General features: G+C 41.4%; 2 protein-coding genes across 3 annotated transcripts in view; both read left to right on the top strand.

Annotated features, from left to right (window-relative positions):
- The first annotated feature begins 1,571 nt into the window (after positions 1-1,571).
- On the top strand, positions 1,572-2,468 carry Foxr2 (forkhead box R2). The gene has a single exon (XM_036175683.1). The coding sequence runs from the start codon at positions 1,572-1,574 to the stop codon at positions 2,466-2,468; it is 897 nt and encodes a 298-aa protein (XP_036031576.1).
- Positions 2,469-16,398: 13,930 nt separating this feature from the next.
- Rragb (Ras related GTP binding B) overlaps positions 16,399-19,590 on the top strand; it is a 30,292-nt gene continuing 27,100 nt past the window's right edge. Inside the window, exons 1-2 of one of the 2 annotated variants that reach the window (XM_036174223.1) lie at positions 16,399-17,191; positions 18,007-18,040. In XM_036174223.1, coding sequence (XP_036030116.1) covers positions 17,100-17,191; positions 18,007-18,040 — 126 coding nt within the window. In that variant the 5' untranslated portion in view covers positions 16,399-17,099. The remainder of the gene's footprint in view (positions 17,192-18,006; positions 18,041-19,590) is intronic. The other variant, XM_036174222.1, reaches the window with a different exon arrangement.

Genomic DNA, 19,590 nt, shown 5'->3' on the forward strand with positions numbered 1-19,590 from the left:
GTCCAGCAAAGCAATTCAGTGGATAAAGGTGATTTCTGTGCAAACACCATGGCTTGAAATATATCCCTGGAATTAATATAAAGGTGGAAGGAGAGAATCAACTCCACACTTTTCCTCTGACCTCTCCAGGCATAGTGGCATGAATGTCCTCCTCTCTCTCTCTCTCTCTCTCTCTCTCTCTCTCTCTCTCTCTCTCTCTCCTCTTGGTTATCTCCCCCCGCCTCTCTCTCACACACACACAAAATAAAATAAAATTTAAAAGATGAGTAGGTATTAGGTAAACCAAGGTACTTGGGCATAGGGCATCATTCTATGCAGAAACTCTTGATCAAAGGGACACAGGAAAAAGATATGGTGAAAATCCTAGCAGGTTAGTATTTCCAACACATGGATTATGAGGCAATAATGCTAAAATGATAACTATGTTGTAGGATTCTATGTTGTGATACAAAAACAATGGAGATTAATATAGTGAGTAAATCACACAGCTAGATAATGGTGAAGCTGGCTTTCAAAGCATGTGATTTACTCTTGATAAGTTTTTACTACACAGAGAAACCATCTTAAAAAAAACAAAAAAAGGAAAAGTCATTCTACATGCTTGTATGAACAATACTTTTGTGCAAATGAGCAGCAGAAAATAGGAATTAGTGCCCTTCAGTAGTTGTCATGGTCGTTTGTTGGAACCTTTGTGATATAATGCTGGATAACAGTTTTAGTGAAATCATATACTTTATAGATTTTTTTTGAGACTAGCTAAATGGTGTCTTCCTGTTTTTTCTTCTTGAAAATTTCCTTAACATGAACCTACATGAAAGGTAAGTTCTCACATGATGTAGCAAACCTTTGATGGTGCAGTATTTAAAGTATACTTAGAAGCCAAAGCCTAGGAAGCCAAGCTGGAGAAGTAGAAGCCAGCGGATTCTCAGAAGAGGACTTAAAATAGCAGGAGTGTGGGTCTAACGGGCAGTCTTCTCATAGGTACAATTATAGTCTACAACTCAGTTCTGTGCCTACTTTATAGAGTACATTGAATGAGATCAGCAGGCCATGGGTATTGCAAAAGGCTAGGAAAGGGCTATAGATCCAGCTGTCCTATATTTATTTACATATACAGTTTCAAATATTCTGTAAATGTCAGGTCTCATAACTGTGACATAGGGTTAATGATATGCACCATGTTATCTTACAGAGCTATCAAAACACCTTTTGTGATCAACAGCGAGAAAACACTTGGAAAAATCGGAAAGCAGATTTTCCTGCTCAAATGATCTTCTCAGTTACTGTTTTCAGCTGTGTTCCAGAAAGCAGAGGCTTCTCTGAGCCAGACTTCTCTGATCAGTGAAGTATCAGTATCCTCGTGCGAGCACTTCCAGCAGGCCCCTACTGGAAGATTGCTGTATAGCTGAGATATCTTGTGTTAAATAGTGCCCTAGCCAAAAAAAAAAAAAAAAAAAAAGCTTTACAAAGTGCCAGAGAGACTTTTTATCAGTTTGAAAGTTCTGTTTTTTGTTTTTGTTTTTGTTTTTGTTTTTGTTTTTGTTTCTTTTCCACCTAGCTCTCTAGTAAAGATGGATGTAAAGCTAAAAGATCGGGACTTCTGGTACAGGCTCCATGGCCAAGTCCCCGGGATGCTGGAGTGGGACATGGGAAATGAATTTTTCCTGCCTTGTACCACAGATCAGTGCTCTTTGGCTGAGCAGAGTCTTGCCAAATACAAAATTCAGCTGCTAAAACCACCAGCACTGCCTCAGGAGAGGAAGCCCAACCCTGATGATGATGGTCCTCCCACTGAACCCAGCTTGTGGATGTGGGTGAATCCCAACATTGTGTGCCCCGCCAATAGCAAAGAGGCTCCAAATCCCAGTCATAAAGTCCTGCCAAGTGCACCAGTCCCAAAGACTGAGTCTAGCTGCTTAGGGACTCAGAGAATGATGCAGTCCTTGTCTTTTCTCCACACTGAGCATTATCAGCAACCAAAGCTGTCCATGTTCTCCAACGACTCTGATTTCATAGATGAGGAGACTGAGGAACAGGAATGCACGTCCTCTAACAAATACAACTGGAAGCCCCACACACTGTACCCTGAGAAGCAGTCCTGGCCACGCCCTCCTCTCAACTACAGCCATCTAGTTGCTCTAGCGTTAAAAAGCAGCCCTTCCTGCAGCCTCAATGTGCAGCAGATCTACAATTTCACTCGACAACATTTCCCCTATTTCCGGACAGCACCAGAGGGCTGGAAAAACACCATTCGCCACAATCTCTGCTCCCTGACCTGCTTTGAAAAGGTGCCAGTCCCCCTTGAGGATGACATGGATGGAAAACCTCGCTCTTTTCTCTGGAAGCTCACCGATGAGGGACACCGCTTCTTTCAGGAGGACACCCGTGTCTTGGCCTATGCTCGAAAGGAGAGCATCAAGCAGTGCATGCGCCAACCAGAGCTGATAGACCTTCTCTTTCATTTTTAATATTTTCTTCTTTTCTTGTGTGTGTGCGTGTGCGTGCGTGCCTGCATGTGTGTGTGTGTGTGTGTGTGTGTGTGTGTGTGTGTGTTATGTGCAAGAGTGTGCATGCATGCTTATATGTGTGTGAGCACGTGTGTGTGGAGACCCAAGGTTAACATCAAGAATTTTCCTCCATTCTCTTCTACCTGATTCTTTGAGGCAGGGTCTTTCAGTCAAACCTAGAGCTTATAGATGCTGTTAGTCTTCTTACTAGCCAGCTTGCTAGGATCCCCGATCTCTGCTTCTGAGGCTGAGATTGTAGGCAGATCCTCATGCCCACCCAGCTTGGCTCTGGGGATCTGAACTCAGGTCCTCTCACTTGTATGGCAAGCACTTTTAACTGCTGGGCCATCTCCTCAGCCTTCTCTTTCGTTTTTGAAGTACAATTGCTCACTTTCTGGAACACTGCCTTGCTTACTGTACCGGACTAACCTTTACTCATCCATAATCCTGCCCTGTTTGATTAGTGCCAAGTCTGTCTCTAGCCACTGTTAAGTAGTCAGAGGTGACTACAGAGAAGGCAGAGATTAAATCCAGATGTAGAATGATGGAAAGTTCCACAACAGCTGCAATTGCTCTATGCTTTGAGCAGAGACAGAAAGTCTTAGGAATCATGGCAGGCAAGCTAGGGATAGAAGAGCATGCTATGCTTATTGGAGTAAACTGTGAAATAATAAAGGACAAATACAAAATAAACCCAGGCTGTGGGAACCTTGGGTGCCATGTGAAGGTATAGGTGCATAAAGAGAACTAGCCTTTTGTGTTTGAAGTGTAGAGAGTTAAATATCCCCTTCTACCATTCATTGACTGCATCTTTTGGAGTGACCTGTTTTATCCCTCAGAGCCTCACTTTTCTCTTTCTAGTCCTAGACTTAACAGCTTTGTTCTCTTGCCATTCAGCTCCCGTCGTGACAAATGCAGGCAGCTGTTGTTTGTTTGAATACTGAAAGTCCTTACATTGCTTCTGTATTAACCCTAAGCTTTTGGATGACAATGTATTGGTGCTCATTTGTGTTTTTCACCAGACTTCATTTGAGGAAATGTAAGGTCCGTCTTAGGTGTTAAAGATAAAAAGCAAACACTTATTTGTGAGGCCTAGATAATTTATGTGTAATTAAATGGAGGTGCGAAGTTGCCATGGAAACAGGGAGACATCCTTCCTGGAAACAGAAAAGCATTAAAAATGAAGTGCCTTTTGAGTTAGCTTTGAAGAATAAATGGGAGTTTGCTGAGCACATAAACTGGAGAAGAAACATCATCGTGGCAACAGGGTAAAGAGCGTTAACCAGGTGCTTGGTGAATTCAGGAACACAGCTAGCTACCCTAGGGTCTGGAGCCACTCTATTAAAGGTAACCAAACAGCTTGTGAGTTGTACTTTGGTGTTTAAGGCTCTACAGAACTAAGGACATAATTTGTACATTGCTAAAAAGCACAAACAAAATACCAACATAGCGAATATTTCAGCCTTTGGCTTTCTAATTTCAAAATTCGTTTTTGTAGGTACTAAGTTCATGAAATTTGAGTAGTTTTTTGCCTTTTGTGTTAACGTATTTTTAAATATATGCCAACATCTAGAAAATAGCTTTTAAATATGTATTTAGTTGCCAAGTATTAGATGAGAGTATAAAGTGTCTGTTCAGTACAAAAGCAGGTAATTTGACATGCTTACACTAACGGAGACTTTCCATTTTAATGACTTCCTACGGTAGACACAAAACTGTTTAGGTTTAATTGCAAAGGCTGCATAACCAAACAAAATGATTCCTGAAAGTCATTGTAAACGCTACTTCTGTATCATAGTTACTTTGAAAATGTTGACACAAGACTCTGGAAGTAAAAAAATTTTCTAGCTAAAGGAGTTGATGCTGGTTTCTTGGTTTTCACAAAATTAACACTTCCAGGTGAACCTCAGAAGACTCTTTTCCTTAAAAGTGAGATCACTAATGTATCCTTCTGTATTTTCTGCAAATAACCTTCAGAGACCCTCTTTAAAAGCGCGATTCCACCCGGCGGTGGTGGCACACACCTTTAATCCCAGCACTCGGGAGGCAGAGGCAGGCGGATCTCTGTGAGTTCGAAGCCAGCCTGGTCTCCAAAGTGAGTTCCAGGAAAGGCGCAAAGCTACACAGAGAAACCCTGTCTCGAAAAACCATAAATAAATAAATAAATAAATAAATAAATAAATAAATAAATAAATAAATGCATGATTCCTAATGTATCCTTCTGTACTTTCCACAAATGATCTTCTTCAGAGACTCTCTTTGGACATTTTCTAACGAGGGAAGTGGCCATGTTCAGAACTCAACCATTGTGTGTGTTGACACTTGTGGGCTTTTCATCTCTGCAGCTGCTCTGGTCCTTCATTCTGCTCTGGTTCCATGAACAAAGAAGTAACTAGTCACAGCACTTGTTCACTCACCTCAGAGGTTCAGCTGTCACTGAGTTTGTTATTTGAGCCCTTTGAAGTTAAACAAAACAGGGAAAATAGAAACACACTTGGCATGGGATTATGTTCTTCTAAACAAGTGTTATCTATAGTTTTCCTTTGTCTCATTTTAAGAACTATCCCCTCCCCGTGTGTGTGTGTGTGTGTGTGTGTGTGTGTGTGTGTGTGTGTGTGTGTGTTGTATGCTGCCATATGGGTGCTGGGAATTGAACTTAGGTCCTCTGGAAGTGCGGAGAATGTTCTTAACATCTGAGCCATCCCCCACCCCCAGCCCCTGCTTTTTTTAAGTAATTTATTTATTTTTATTTGTACATTGGTGTTTTGCCTGCATATATGTCTGTGTGAGGGTGTCAGATCCCCTAGAACTGGAATCAGACAGTTGTGAGACACCATGTGGGTGCCGGGAAGGAATTGAACCTGGGTACTCTGGAAGAGCAGTCAGTGCTCTTAAACTGCTGAACCATCTCTCCAGCTCCTTTTGTTATCTTCATCGTCTATAAAAACAGTATAAGGGTTTCTGTTACATCTACCAAATCTCCACCTTTAATTTTTCTAGATCTCAAAAGTCCTTTATATTCCCAGGCAAACTGCCTTTGGCCATTATGGACATTATCCCTGCCATCACATAAGTTTCAAGCTCTTGCATTTGGGAACATTGGAAAGTGGCAAGGAATTCAACAACTCCTTTCCTTCCAGCTTTGGGGTCTTAATATTTTTTTCTTCTCTCAAAGACTTGTCTCTCCTGTTACTCGTGTCCAGATAACCTCTGTCATTTCTCCTTTGAACTCAGATTCTTTTCTTAAAATGGTTTGCTGCTCCCAGCCCCAAACACTTGCACTTTCTTTTCAAGGACTAGTTACTTCACCAGCATCAACAGCATTCCAGCACAAAGGCAAGAGAGACAAACGGTACTCGGGTACTATAACATTAATTATGAGCTCTTTTCTGAATGATGTCAAGTTTTCCTAATACGATGATCTGCTCAGAGAGGTCCTGTAAGACTGAATCCTTTGGGAAGACAGCAGAGAGCAAGGGTGGCTGATGGGGTCCCTGGCAGAGGCCTGGAGTCGTGTTCTTTTTTGTTTGTTTGTTTGTTTTTGAGACAAAGTTTCTCTGTGTTACAGTCCTGGCTGTCCTGGAACTCGCTCTGTAGACCAGGCTGGCCTCGAACTCACATAGATCCACCTGTCTCTGCCTCCTGAGTGCTGAGACTAAAGGAATGCACCACCCAGCAGAGTTGTGTTCTTTGATGATGGGACCCGATATAGGACCTACTGTGACCTCAGGTTTCAGGAGAGGCAACAGGAGCAGGAGGAGGTTCAAGAAGGGAGAGGAATGAGATAGGAGTTTGAAGTGTCCGGGACAGGGAGAACTGGGCCAGAGAGCTAATACCTCCAGCTTCCTTTGTCTTCACGGCCACGAAGCTACCCAGCCAGGCTCAGTGTTAGTATCAGTAAGACAACTCTGAAAAGTACCCTTAGAGAAAACTATTTCTCCTCCCTGTAGATCTGTGTCTGACTACTCATAATGCCTTGTGGCTGCCACTAAGGATAACTTTGGAGTATATATCTAGTCAAATATCAAATTGAATAATGGCAGTTCAAGTTATTGGTGACAGTCCTGCAACAGAGCCTCTCTACAAGGGCCTTTTGAAGAAGAATGACTTGTATGATTAAAACCTGGAGCTCAGTGCATGAGCTTCGAGAGCACATAGTTCTTTCTGGTCTCCTTTGCTGTTTTGAGTAAAGTAGCAAGCAGCTAGCCATTTCTAGTTTAAGGTGAGGGACTCCAAAGAGCTGAACTGAGTAATGGAACTAGCAGTTATTTCCATTCTGTTTCAGTTCAGCCAACCTGCTGGGATTTAGTTTAGACCAAAAGATTGATTTTTTTATTTCGCGAGGAATTGCCTGGTGCCTTAGGAAAGATAAAACAAAGAAATGGCTCAAGGTTTGCTCCCCTAAGAGTAGTCTGATAGGGACTAGAGCTAAGTGTGCAATGGAGAGAAGCACACAGAGCCTTGGGTTTGCTCAATTGCCAATGGCTGTTTTACTTCTAGAAGCAAATTATTTGAAAACCCCTTTCTCGCCACCTGTGAAATGGAAATAAAATGAACTTCTGGAGATTACAGTACATGGGAGAAGTTATCTGAAGTGGCCTGCTACATGATACATATTTATTCTTCCTCAGAATTTATTACCACACACATAATTACGTATTCTTGCCTACAGGTCACACTGGCCCAGTAGCTGGCTTCTCTCTTTGCCCTAGGAATGAAAATATCTAGGCTCCTTGTTGAGCCTGTTATGGACAAAATAGAGAAAGATAAGATTTTGACCCAATTATCCTTCTAAAACAGCTAGAAGGTCTCATAGTAGCTCCTTTAGGTCATGTGAATGCTTTAATGAGGAAAAAAGTTTCAATTCTATAATTCTATTATCTGGACAGTAAATAGGCATGTAGCAATCATACAAAATGGAAATGGCCCAAAAGAGTATAATATTGCAAAGTAAATTCTGAACTATTTCACAACAATTCTAAAACTTATTTATTTAGTTTATTAAAATGTGAGCTTCAGAATAGGTAAAACGTGAATCTAACACAAATACAAAATGAACAAGAGGCCGGGCGGTGGTGGCGCATGCCTTTAATCCCAGCACTCGGGAGGCAGAGGCAGGCGGATCTCTGTGAGTTCGAGGCCAGCCTGGTCTACAGAGAAAGATCCAGGAAAGGCACAAAGCTACACAGAGAAACCTTGTCTCGAAAAACCAAAAAAAAATAAAAAAGAACAAGGATGGCTTAGGATATACATCAGTTGGTAAAGTAGTTGCCTAGCATGCACAGAGTCCTGGATTCAATCCCTAGCACTTTGTAAAACTAATGTGGTTGCACATACCTATTGGCCGACACTCAGGAGTTGGAGGCAGAAAAATTAGTTCAGTGTCATCTTTAGCTATACAGTGAGTTCAGGGCCAGCCTGGAACACACAGCATCCTACCTCAAAAAGAAAAGAAAAGTTTCAAAAATAAATACAATTTGGGCTGGGGAGATAGCTCATTCAATCAAGTGTCTGTCATGCAAGCATGAGGACATGAGTTCCATCCCACATACACACCCCAAAAAACTAGGCACACTAGTGCATGCTTATCCTCCCAGCTCTGAGGAGGTAGAAACAGAAGTTCCAGAGGCTCTAGCTGGTGAACCTCAGTTTCCAGGAGAAATTCAAGTCTCATAAAGCAATGGTGGGAGGCTTCTGAGGAATGATACCTGAGGTTGACTTCCGGTCACACACCTGCACACACATATCATTTTTTCTCTCAGTCATTAAGACAACTTCACACCTTAACAACCGTTTTGAAGGAAAAGTCAAGCCTCAGCTTTGTATTATTAAAGGAACACTGAGATTAACTGCAAACATGAGTTTTCAATTGGGGATGGGAGATCTCAACATATCTGAGGCTAAAGGACATGTGTACATTCCAGCTACCTAATACAAGAGTTTTGAGGTAATTCAAAGACAATAAACAATGCTCAATTTTTGACTACTGAAATGACATAATGAGTAATTTCCCATTGAAATACAGAATATCAGGTTGGGGATTTAGCTCAGTGGTAGAGCGCTTGCCTAGCAAGCGCAAGGCCCTAGGTTTGGTCCTCAGCTCCAGAAAGAAAAAAAGAAATACAGAATACCTCTTTAGTCTTCCCTCCATTTTAATCACAAATAATCTAAGGGAACGTCATTCTTACTCACAAAATAACAGCAGCCATCTCTTTAGATTCAGCCTAATAATCTTTTCTCTTCTAGCAATCTTTATGTGGATTCTCAGAAGGAACTTTAAACATTTCTTGATGCTAGATAACACAATGACCCACTATCAGGTTTCAGATTTCACCTATAATACTTACAAATTTGAGGAAAAATTCTCTTTCAAAGCCCCCAAATACACTTGGTTGGTTGGGCCCACCTGGGAGTGACTTTATTTGCATACTTGAAAATGTGGGGACTCTGTAAGCTCAGTGCCACTCTGGCTTTCTCAGAAGAGCTTTAGAAGCACTGATCCCAGAAAGGCAATCTTAGGTCTCTAAAACCCTGGTCTTATCAAATTAAGTGAGTTCCGACCTCAAATACGACGAAGCAGTTGAAACCCTGACAATATAACAACTTTCCAGTTATATCCAGATAGCAATGAGGAGAGATTCTTGTTGCCTCTTCTTACGCCAATAGTTACCTTACCATTAGCAAAATTATATTCAGTAAGAGTTTACAAATTCTGGAGGATTCAGACAAAGAGACAAAAAAAAAATTAACTGTTTTAACTTTGAAAATCAAGATGGATGAATTAAAAAGGACTCAGCACTGACTTCTTCCATAGCTGCATTTTGAGATGAATCACAATGGGGAAAATCACCAAGAGGGTGGAATAACTTTCTATATATTCACAGACCTAAGATATCATAGAGAGAGAAACAAAACTCCCTCATATATGCTACTCAAGCTTCACAGCTGCAGGAGGTGGAGTCTTGCCTTTGCAGGGAAGAGGCGGACTCCCAGTAAACTCCCCCAGTGTGGATGCTGGCGACTTGAGCCTACTAAAAAGTGTCCCAGTCCTCACATAATTATAGCCCACTACAAATAATGTGAAAAACACACAGTAACCTTGCTTTGGGAAAGGACCTTACATCATCTCCCAGTGAGCCACCAGGGTGCTGGAGCCCTAAATTATCTCAACAATGAGCTATTGTGTGAACTGGCTATTTAATGGGTCAGAAATTCCTGCATTCTCCCCCCTCTGTGGGAACCCTATTGCACTGAGTAAGGGATTAACTGCCTAATCCTAATCTGTCAATAAGAGTGACTGTGAACCACGCCCACTCAGCGCCTTGCACTGTAGGGTATGTGCGCTGTAACACAGCAGGGATTGCAAATACCACCTTCCTAAACCAAGAGATCAGGTTTGCCCTGTAACCCCAGGGGCATGGCCAGCTGCATGTAGACCCACACCATGGCCAGGACTAAATGCAGGTGCTTGTGAGATTTCCACCATCCCTCCCCACAATACTATGCTCAGGTGCCCCTTACCGGTGTGGTGATAGGGCATATTGTGGTTCTCACTGCTGCCCTGCCCATAGGCACATGCTAGGGGGTCTTGAGCAACCTCATGGCTCTAGCCATCACAGTAACAGCCAGGGGCACAAGGCCAAAGAGACTGAGAGGAGCTATGCCTGATTTGAGCACTCTTCCTGCTCTTGGAATACACTGCGTCAAGGGAGAAATGCCAGAGTTCAGTAGCTTCCCAGAGGAAAAAGTCGCATACAACACTCAGGCTAGAATCCTGCAGCTGGGATAACAGGCCCATCTATCTCATCAGCAAGAATAACTCTCCCAGGTGAGTACATTACTTACATTATCTATGTCAGGAATTCGAGGAAAATGAAGTTCTGAATCCTCTGTGGGTGTTTTCTCCCATGGAAAGCATGGATACAGGTTGGGTTCTTTCTACTAGTATGGGATATCAGCAGCACCTCTGTTTTTCCCAATGCAGCATCTTTGCACCACTTCCTCAGAACACTTTACATAGATGAGATCTCATACTATGTATCAATAGAATGCTTCTTCTTATGGACCCTTTCAGGTCCTTACAATTTTATGTCTTGGGGCTCTTAGACATTCAGAAGTGGGAGTACATTGGGTCTTTGGGGCCAAAAGCCACTCTGTTTTAGGTAATCTTTTTTTCTTTGTAACATTAAGATGGTGTTCATAGTAAGAAAGCTTAACAGCACTTGTTTGGAGTTTGTTCTTCCTACAACTAGTGGTTGGAATATAAGCAACTACTTTCTCTTTTCTCAGCCTTGCACTACTATGTGTAAAGCACAAATTTAGTCTGGTGCTCTTTAGAGGCTCTGGAGGTTTGGGGGGCGTTGTTTTTTTGTTTTTTGGGTTGTTTTTTGTTTGTTTGTTTTTCAAGACAGGGTTTCTCCGTGTAGTTTTGGTGTCTGTCCTGGATCTCGCTTTGTAGACCAGGCTGGTCTTGAACTCACAGAGATACACTTGTCTGTCTCCCAAGTGCTGGGTTAAAGGCATGTGCCACCACCGCATGGCTGTGAATAGCTATTTTTGTTCTCTAAATTACACACACAAAAGCGTGCAAGTATATTTCAATAAATAGAAAATGTATGAAGTTCTCCCATTATTCCCAGAGGGAGTTTAGAAATATTCCTCTCTTACTAATTTTCAGGAATAGCTTGGGAAAGACGAGGAATATTTTTTCTTTAAGTTTTTGATAGAATTTAGCCATGAAGCTACCAGGTCCTGGATTTCTCCTTTGTAGGACATCCTTGAGTATTCACTCTCCTTACTTTTTAGAGATTAGTTTATATGGTCTATTTCCTCATGCTTCCATTTTTGGTAGTTCGTGTGTTTCCAAGAATTTACCCATTTGGTCAAGGTGATTCAGTTTATTGTCCTAAAATTGTTCACAGTAATCTCTTATAATCCTTGGAAAATCTTCACTGTCAGGTCTAATAACTCCTGTTTCTTTTACAATTTGAGGGCTTTGGAGGGAGGGGTCGTTTTTTAATTAGCCTAGCTAAAGGATTTCCATAGAAGTTTTGTCTTCTCTCCATGAAGAATTCTCCTAGCTGTGCTCTGGCTTCCTTGCCTTTCCCTCTACAAATCTTTAGGCATTCTCATTCTCAAAACACACGGATGTATTTAGGGTGCTAAAGAACTGACTAGCTGTCATATATTTTCCTTCTTTCTGTTACTAATCAGAAATTCCTTTCTTATTTTAATGTATTTGTCCCTGTCTTTAGAAAAAGTACTCAGTGAATACCAAGTATACGCCCGCATTCTGGGCTGTGAATATGATAGAAAAATAAATATGATAAAATAAAGGAAAAGCATATGATAGAAAATAATTACTGGCGGTACAAAGGATTAGCCTGCTCTACTAGAATGTGGACTGGAAAGACCTCGGAGGATATTAACTGTAAGCTGAGAAAGTTGGGGCCATTGCAAAAGCAGGGGGAATGGTATTCCAAACTGGGACTGACAAATTCACTCTTTTAAAGGAACATCCATTGATGTAGCTCCCTTTCCCAGCCTTTTTCCTGGAGGCAACATTTAAGAGAGTTCAAAGAATAAGAAACTCAGTTTCCGAGGCTGGAACCTGCTGACCCTAGGCAGGCCTGGGGAGAAGAGATGGGAGAGCTAATTGACAAGTCACTTAAGATAGGTCAGAAATGAGAAGCCACTAAACAGTGTTAAGGCAAGAAGTGGCAGGATCTGTTTAACCTTTTGAAAGATCATTTTTGGCAGGGTGTGGGAAGGGAAAGATGGGTGTGAGTGACAGCTCAGCAGGTCTAGGTGCTTGTGGCTAAGCCTGAGGAACTGAGTTCAGTCCCTGTGAGAGTACTAAAAGTTGTTCTCTGACCTCCACAGGCACACCTTGGCATGGCCCCATTTCCCACCCCCCAAAAAAGAAAAAAATTAAAAATTAATTTTCTGAGTGATGCCCCTTTGTAATGAGTACACAATGTTAGAAATTAGACAAGTGTGTTTGTGTCTCTCCACAATGATTGTTGTGTATTTTATTGAGTAGCATTAAAATTATAAGGTTTCAGTGGCATCAGTGTGTCTGATAATCCCACCTATCCTGGTAATCTGGCTCAGGCAAATGTAAGTTCCTTTTTGTTTTCCCAAACTTGATTAGTAGGATTAATTCTCACAGCACACAGTAAATATATCTATATGTGTATATGGTTTATATGTGTATATGGTTTACGGAATGAATACAAGGAATAGAGTCTGTGGTGGTTTCATAAGTAGACCGGGAGAGTGGCTTCCTTAATAAAATAATAGTCTAGACCAGCACCAGCAGGTACCTGCTGCTATTGCTGCTGGAATCAGACTCCACCTGTGAAATGAAGGACCAAGCCACGGTCTGGGAGCAGGGAATCGTGAGTTCCAATTCTGAGGGGCAGGCAAACAGCTGGATAGACAGTGGAGTAGACCGTGTCAATGGCAGGATTCCAAACCTAGTTGAAGCTCCAGATATAGTTGTGGAGTCCTCTGTTTGCTGATCCTAGATGCACTCACAGGTATCAGATAATTGGTTGATGTGTGACCCCACCATCACAGAGTTAGGTGTCCATCACTTTATGTGGTCCATGAGAGGAAGTCACGCCCATATGGTCTGATATGTCTGATAAGTTCTTGAGAATGGTTTCTCTGATAGGATTTTATTAAGCCCATGTGCCCTTACAGTCTCAGCTTACTCCCAATAAACTTATTGGGTACCTCCTTTTCTAGTCCCAGGAATAAGATATTTATTAGTCTGAGTTCAATGGGTAGTGCCTAACAGATGGTGGGATCTACATAGGGACAGCTACTTAGAAAACCACTATTTTCAGCAAGATGGAGTAACTTAGAGTGGGACATAGAGCCTGGTCTCAACACTCTGCAAAAGGGCAAGGATAGAAACTAAATCCAGTACCAATGTGATACATTATTTAAAAGTGTGTGCTTAGCTGGGCATGGTGACACATTCCTCTAGTTCCAGCTACTGAGGCAAGAAGACAGCTTCAAAACCAGCTTGGGCAACACAATGTGACTCTGTCTGGAAAACAAAAACAGCCCAGTTAATTTAAACGTGTAAATCTGAAGACTAGAAAAACCATGGAAAATATAATAGAACAGCTAGAAGAACAGCTAATAAGAAATATATTTCACTACATTTCAAGTGGAAGTTAAAAGTTATTTTCTAATAAGTAATAATTTAATAGACACAGGTTTACATGTAAAAAGCTATTCAGATAACACTAGGGGTAAAACTGAAATAAAGCATCAAGATTATCAAAAGGAAAACATGAATTCACATACAGACCCAACACAAAGAAAACAAAAGGAAAAGCCATGCCAATGGTATTTTAAAAAAAGGACACTAACAAAGGCAAAAACTAAGGTAAAAGACTGAAGCAAAACATAGGCACCAGATGGATTAACCCTGCTGCCTGGAACAATGTGAGGCACACAATAGACATTCAGAAAATACCTACAGCTTAACTAGGAATGCAGCTGAAAGCAGAACAACAGAAGGATCCACCAAGGAAGTGCAAAGGAGACAAGACCCGTCTTCGCAGGCCAGTGGCTGTTCAAGAGTGTGCTGTTCACTTGCCATAAATTTGAATATGGTCCAGGGTTTCCTCTGATATTGATTTCTAGTACTATTACATTGTAGTCAGAAAAGCTTTTTATGATTTTAATGCTATTTTTTTAAAGAATCTTTTGTGGGACTTAGTGAAACATATGGTCTACCTTTGCTCACATGTTCTAGTTAAGTAAAAAAAAATTATGAACATCTCCAACTTTGTTGGGTAGAATATTCTACATATTTTTGTCTGGCCCAAGTGGTCTACGGTTTCTCTCAAGTTCATTTTCTCATATATCTTCTCCATGGTTGTTTAATCTGCTTTTAAAACCAAGTATTTAAGTCTATAATTGCTATTTGAACTTGTCTGTTTCTTCAATTCTACATATATTTAGGAGATGTTTGGTGCATCTACATTTATATTTATGTATTTTTTTTTAACTAACAAGCTTTATTTGGGTTGGTACAAGGAGCAGCAGGAAGTAGTGGCTTACTGGAGCACTCGAGACTCAAAGACAGTTTGAAATCTATCATGAAATTCTAAAGCAGCATGGGAAACATATAAAAACAGCATATCGGGAGGACACTGCACATTTGAGGCACATCTGCTAGTTAAAGAGTATGCTATCTTTGTGGAATATTTTGTCAAGTGCTCTTCAAGCAGTAGGTTCTGGCTTTCTTCATTTGATTAAAGCATACTGAAACCCATCAGTTTCAAGGATTTCTTGAAGATTTTTTTGAGGTGTACATTTTCTGACTTAGTTTCTGTACAAGACACATGCCTTAAGTCTTCAAGAATATGCTATACAACAGCACATCCTCCAGGTTTCGATTTTTTATCTTCATTATGAAGAACTTAAGGTTGCATAAATATAAAAAGATTTAATGAAAATTTCCTACATTGCAACATGTTCAGAATTTCCCTAAGTATAAATTCCGGATGTATTCTAAGATTTGAACGTTACTGAAAAGCTTTCATAACTTTCTTATATTGACAATTAGACCTGAGAGGCAAAAAAACCCACCTTGTTATAGATTCTTGATAGATACACTTGTTTATCATTGTAAAATGTCTCCTTCATAACTTGTATTCAAAGTTGGAGTTTTAGGTTTGATTTAATGTCATTTTTATCAACCATTAGTGTGGTCATCCCAGCTTAGTTTTGGCTATTTGCATGGAATATGTTTTCCTATCTAGAGTCCTTTGATCTAATACTCACAGTAGAGTATTTATTTTCATGAGGCATGGGAGTTGTGGAGAAAGGGAGTCATATGGGATCTCATATGGTAGGAGCTGACAATACTTTTGCTTCCTTGTCTGTCTTCCTTCCTTTCTTTTCTTTTTTTCTTTTGGATTTTCAAGACAGCCCTAGCTGTCCTGGAATTCATTCTGTAGACCAGGCCTGCCTCCAATTCATCTGTAATGGCTGGCTTTTTCTCTTTGCTTCCTTTTCTTTCTCTCATTTTGTAGACCAGGCTGGCCTTGATCTGCCTACGTCTGCCTCCTGAGTGGAGTGCTGGGATCAAGGGCATGCACCACCACCGCCAGCTCCTTTTCTTATCAAACTAATGTGTGTATACACATAAAATATATGTGTTTTATATATATATAATTTGCATGTAATGCATAAGGTTTTAAGATGAAAAGTAAGTTCCTTTATGTCACATCTTACTCTATCTCCTGCTCTCCCGAAGCAATTCTTTAGATTCTTAAGTGGCGTCTTGTTTCTGGCAGTCTCTTTCCACTAATATAATAAGCATGGTCCGTTATAAGTTTTATACTTTCCTAATTTCTTATGAGAATACAGTCTTTTATGAGAACTTATTTTCCACACTAAATTCTGTATGAACAAGCACTACATGTTAATCAGAAAATTTAAAAATACATCTGCAATATTTTCAAGTTAAGTGGTGAATGTGTTAAACCCTGTGTGTGTGTCTGGTCCTGGCAATAACAACTTATTGAGAGTTTTCTATGTGAAAAACTATTTAAAACACTTTAGATGTATTAACTTTTTTTGGGGGGAGCTGAGAATCGAACCCAGGGCCTTGAGCTTGCTAGACAGGCGCTCTACCACTGAGCTAAATCCCCAACCCGATGTATTAACTTTTTTAATTATTAGAACTGCCATAAGGACTAACGGAAGGAAAAGTTACTACAATAGCCTTTTCTGCACACATCCCTAAGCATAAGCAGCAGTGAAAACAGGTTGCTTGCAGGTACTGAAATTGCATCCTTCTCCTTTAAGTCTGAGCAGCGAGTGGGCGGGGCCACGTCCGCGGGGTTTCCTAACGCCTGCGGGCCACCTTGAGGGCCCGTGGCGCGGAAATGAGAGGCCGGGCCACGTGACAGCGGGCGGCTCTCTGGCTTTCCTAGAGCAGTCTCTATGGTATTCTTCCCAGCTCCCCCCCATCACACACACTGCAGCCCCCCAGGGTAGCAGCACGTGACAAGCCTGGGACTACGGCAGGTTCCCACGTGATCCTGGCCTGCAGTAGCGTGGCTGCGGTGAGGTGCTCGTGCTCCTGAAGGGCGGGCGCGGAAGTAAACGCGGCCTCAGGCGGATTCTGACTGGCGGCGAGATCGTGAAGAGCCTCCAGGCGGTGACCGCTTGGCTTCTGCAGCTCCGGTCAGCTCATTCCGTTATCTCAGCCTTTGCGGGCTGCACAGAGGAGGACCAAGTTCCCTTCGGGTCTTGAGACCTTGGCGAGTGAGGCCCAAAGTCAGGACCAACTCCTCATCCACCTTGCCCTCCATCTCTTCCTTTGCACGCACCGAATCGCTTGCTCCCTGGGGCTGGCCTGCGGGGCCGAGCCTGGAGATCAAGTTCGGGTCGGTAAAGGTAACCTGTGGGAAAAGCGGCCCCCCAGTGGACAAAGGCGGAGGCAGGGATAGAGCAGGCCCCGCGGGCCGCGGGTGGTGAGCATAGGCAGTGGAGGAGGTGAGCCAGAAGAAAAGAGTACTGCGGATTTAGAAGGCACTGTGAAGGACTTGTTGCGCCATGGAAGAATGTGACTCTGAGAAAAAGACGGAGAAAGAGAATCTGGGCCCAAGAGTGGAGCCTCCACTCGGGGAACCGGAAGGATCGCTTGGGTGGGTGAAGGGTATTATGTTGTACCTAGGAGGGAGGGTGTGCTAATTGGAAAGAGTATGGTGAAATGCAAGAACCCCTAACCTCCAGTGATAAATTGCTTTACTTTACCAGTATGGTTGATTGGGATCATGCCCTTGGTGATAGAAAACAAAACCGGAGAACGGAACAGAAACAGCCCTTTGCCTGGAGCTGAGATTCCTGGTTGCTGCGTAGTGTTCTAATTGAGACAGTTCCGACTTGTTTTGCGTTTTCTATGAAGGTGATTTGGTGATATCACCTTGATAGTGATAGAAAGAGGGCGAGGGCAGATATTTACTGACCAATGACGTATATTTTGATATGCCTCTTTGAGAGCTGCGTTATATGTACTTGGCGCCTTTAATGAATGGACTGCAGCTTGGAAGGACGATTGAAGGTCCAAAGATGCTTCCAGATTTGAAAAATAAGCAGCTGAATTAAAAAAAATAGTATCTAAATATGAAAATATTGTTTGGTTTATAAAAGTGCTCAGAATATTGCGTTGGTTTTATGACAGAATATCAAATCTTAAATTTAAATGGTTTATATTCCTAAATATGTCTTCCTAGGAAGCATCTCTTGAGCTAACGAAGGAAACGGGGACCATAAACGCAGTTTTATAATGTAGGAAAATGAAGACTTCTGAAACGAGGTCTCCTACGCACTTAGCTGTTCTAAACAGTATTCTGCTTCTCTCCGTTTACTTGTGTTGTTTTTTTTTTGTTGTTGTTGTTGTTGTTTTTCATTCTAAGGCAATTAGATCATGGAAACACTGTCTTTTGGTTTATATCTACAGGTGGGCAATGCCAAATGCAACCATGAAGAAAAAGGTAAGATGTGTTAGGTACATTAGAAACATGAAGAAAAAGGTAAGAAGTTATAGTTCAGGAAATCTGGTCTTTCTGATTCTCATCCCTTTATTTACCATCAGATTCACTTTGTCTAAAATTAATCTCACGGAGTCAGGCCATATTCAAATATTAGACAACCTTCTGTGTGCACATTGATTCTTTAACCCAGATCAAATGTTACATGTGTTTTGCTAGCAGGAATTGGATGTTCTTTGCTTTGCACTTTTACTGGGACTTAGACAGTATCCCTATGACTGTAGCTCTGAAGCAAATTTCTTGACCTTTTTGGGATTCAGTGTCATTTGCAAAGTGGTCATAACCCTCGTAGGACTATTAGGAACTTTACGTGAGTAAACCCTCTGTAAGCCTCAAACATCACTATCCTTGCCCTTTCATGAAAAGATCTAATATATTTAACCTAACTTCATCTAAAATTTAATTCTGTGCCTTCGATACAATGAAAAACTTAAAGAACTGTGAAAGGAGGAAGGGGCCAAAAATTCATTTGATTTAATCATTCCAGAATTACATGTATTAAAGAATCAGTTTCTATCCCCAGAAAGATATTGTTTTCAGTTACATTTTTTTTTTTTTTGCAAAGGACAGGGAAAATTTTCCACATTAATTTTAGACTAGCTATGCAGTTACATTTTCTTAGTAAGGTAAAGCTGTATAAATTGTCTGGTTGAATAAATTCATGTCCAGTATGTTTTCATTAATGTTCCTTCTGTTTGTAATCAGACATTTCAATAAAATATATGGGGACTGGAGGTAGAAGAGGGAATAGGTGTTTCTTTCATTGGAAAAGGAGAAGGTTATCAGAATTGCGTTTCACACACTGTCATTCAGCGGGAGGATGTATGGCGTTGTTCACAGGTGTCCTTCTTGTGTCTGTAGGGTCTTGCTTGCACACAGTTGTCGTTGTATTTTTGTTTTACTGTCTTGTTCATTCTTTTGATGAACATAGTCCAAGCTTTTGTTATAGATTAGGCGGCCACTGGAGATACAAAGGGCACAAAGGGTACAAAGATACTTACTCCCTCTACCCTTCAAGGGCTTCCAGTCCTGTGAGAGAGTTCCCAAAACAAGGGACTGCAGAGCTTTATGGTCTGCAATGATACAGTACTACCACTAGAGGGCAGTCAAGATACCTAAGTCAGCGGTTCTCAGCCTTCCTGATGCTGCGACCCTTTAATACAGTTCCTTATGCTGTGGCGACTCTCAACCATAAAATTATTTTCCTTGCTTCTTCGTACCTGTGATTTTGCGAGTGTTATGAATCATAATGTAAATATCTGTATTTTCCAATGGTCTTAGGCAACTTCTGTGAAAGGATCGTTCAACCACCCCGTGAGGGTGTTGTTGACCCACAGGTTGAGAACCACAGGCCTAAGGCTTTTGGGTCACAAACTATGGGGAGGATACTGGGGATTGAACCCAGGGTTTCACTTGTATTAGGTAAATATTCTAGTACTGAGCTACATCCCTAGTTCCAAATAACATTCCTGGAATGATTGTTGAACCAATGA

This window comes from Onychomys torridus, chromosome X (genome assembly GCF_903995425.1).
Source record: "Onychomys torridus chromosome X, mOncTor1.1, whole genome shotgun sequence".
Classification (NCBI taxonomy): domain Eukaryota; kingdom Metazoa; phylum Chordata; class Mammalia; order Rodentia; family Cricetidae; genus Onychomys; species Onychomys torridus.

Excerpts from the sequence above, each read along its gene's own strand:
- Foxr2 (XM_036175683.1), top strand. The coding sequence starts at position 1,572 with ATGGATGTAAAGCTAAAAGATCGGGACTTCTGGTACAGGCTCCATGGC.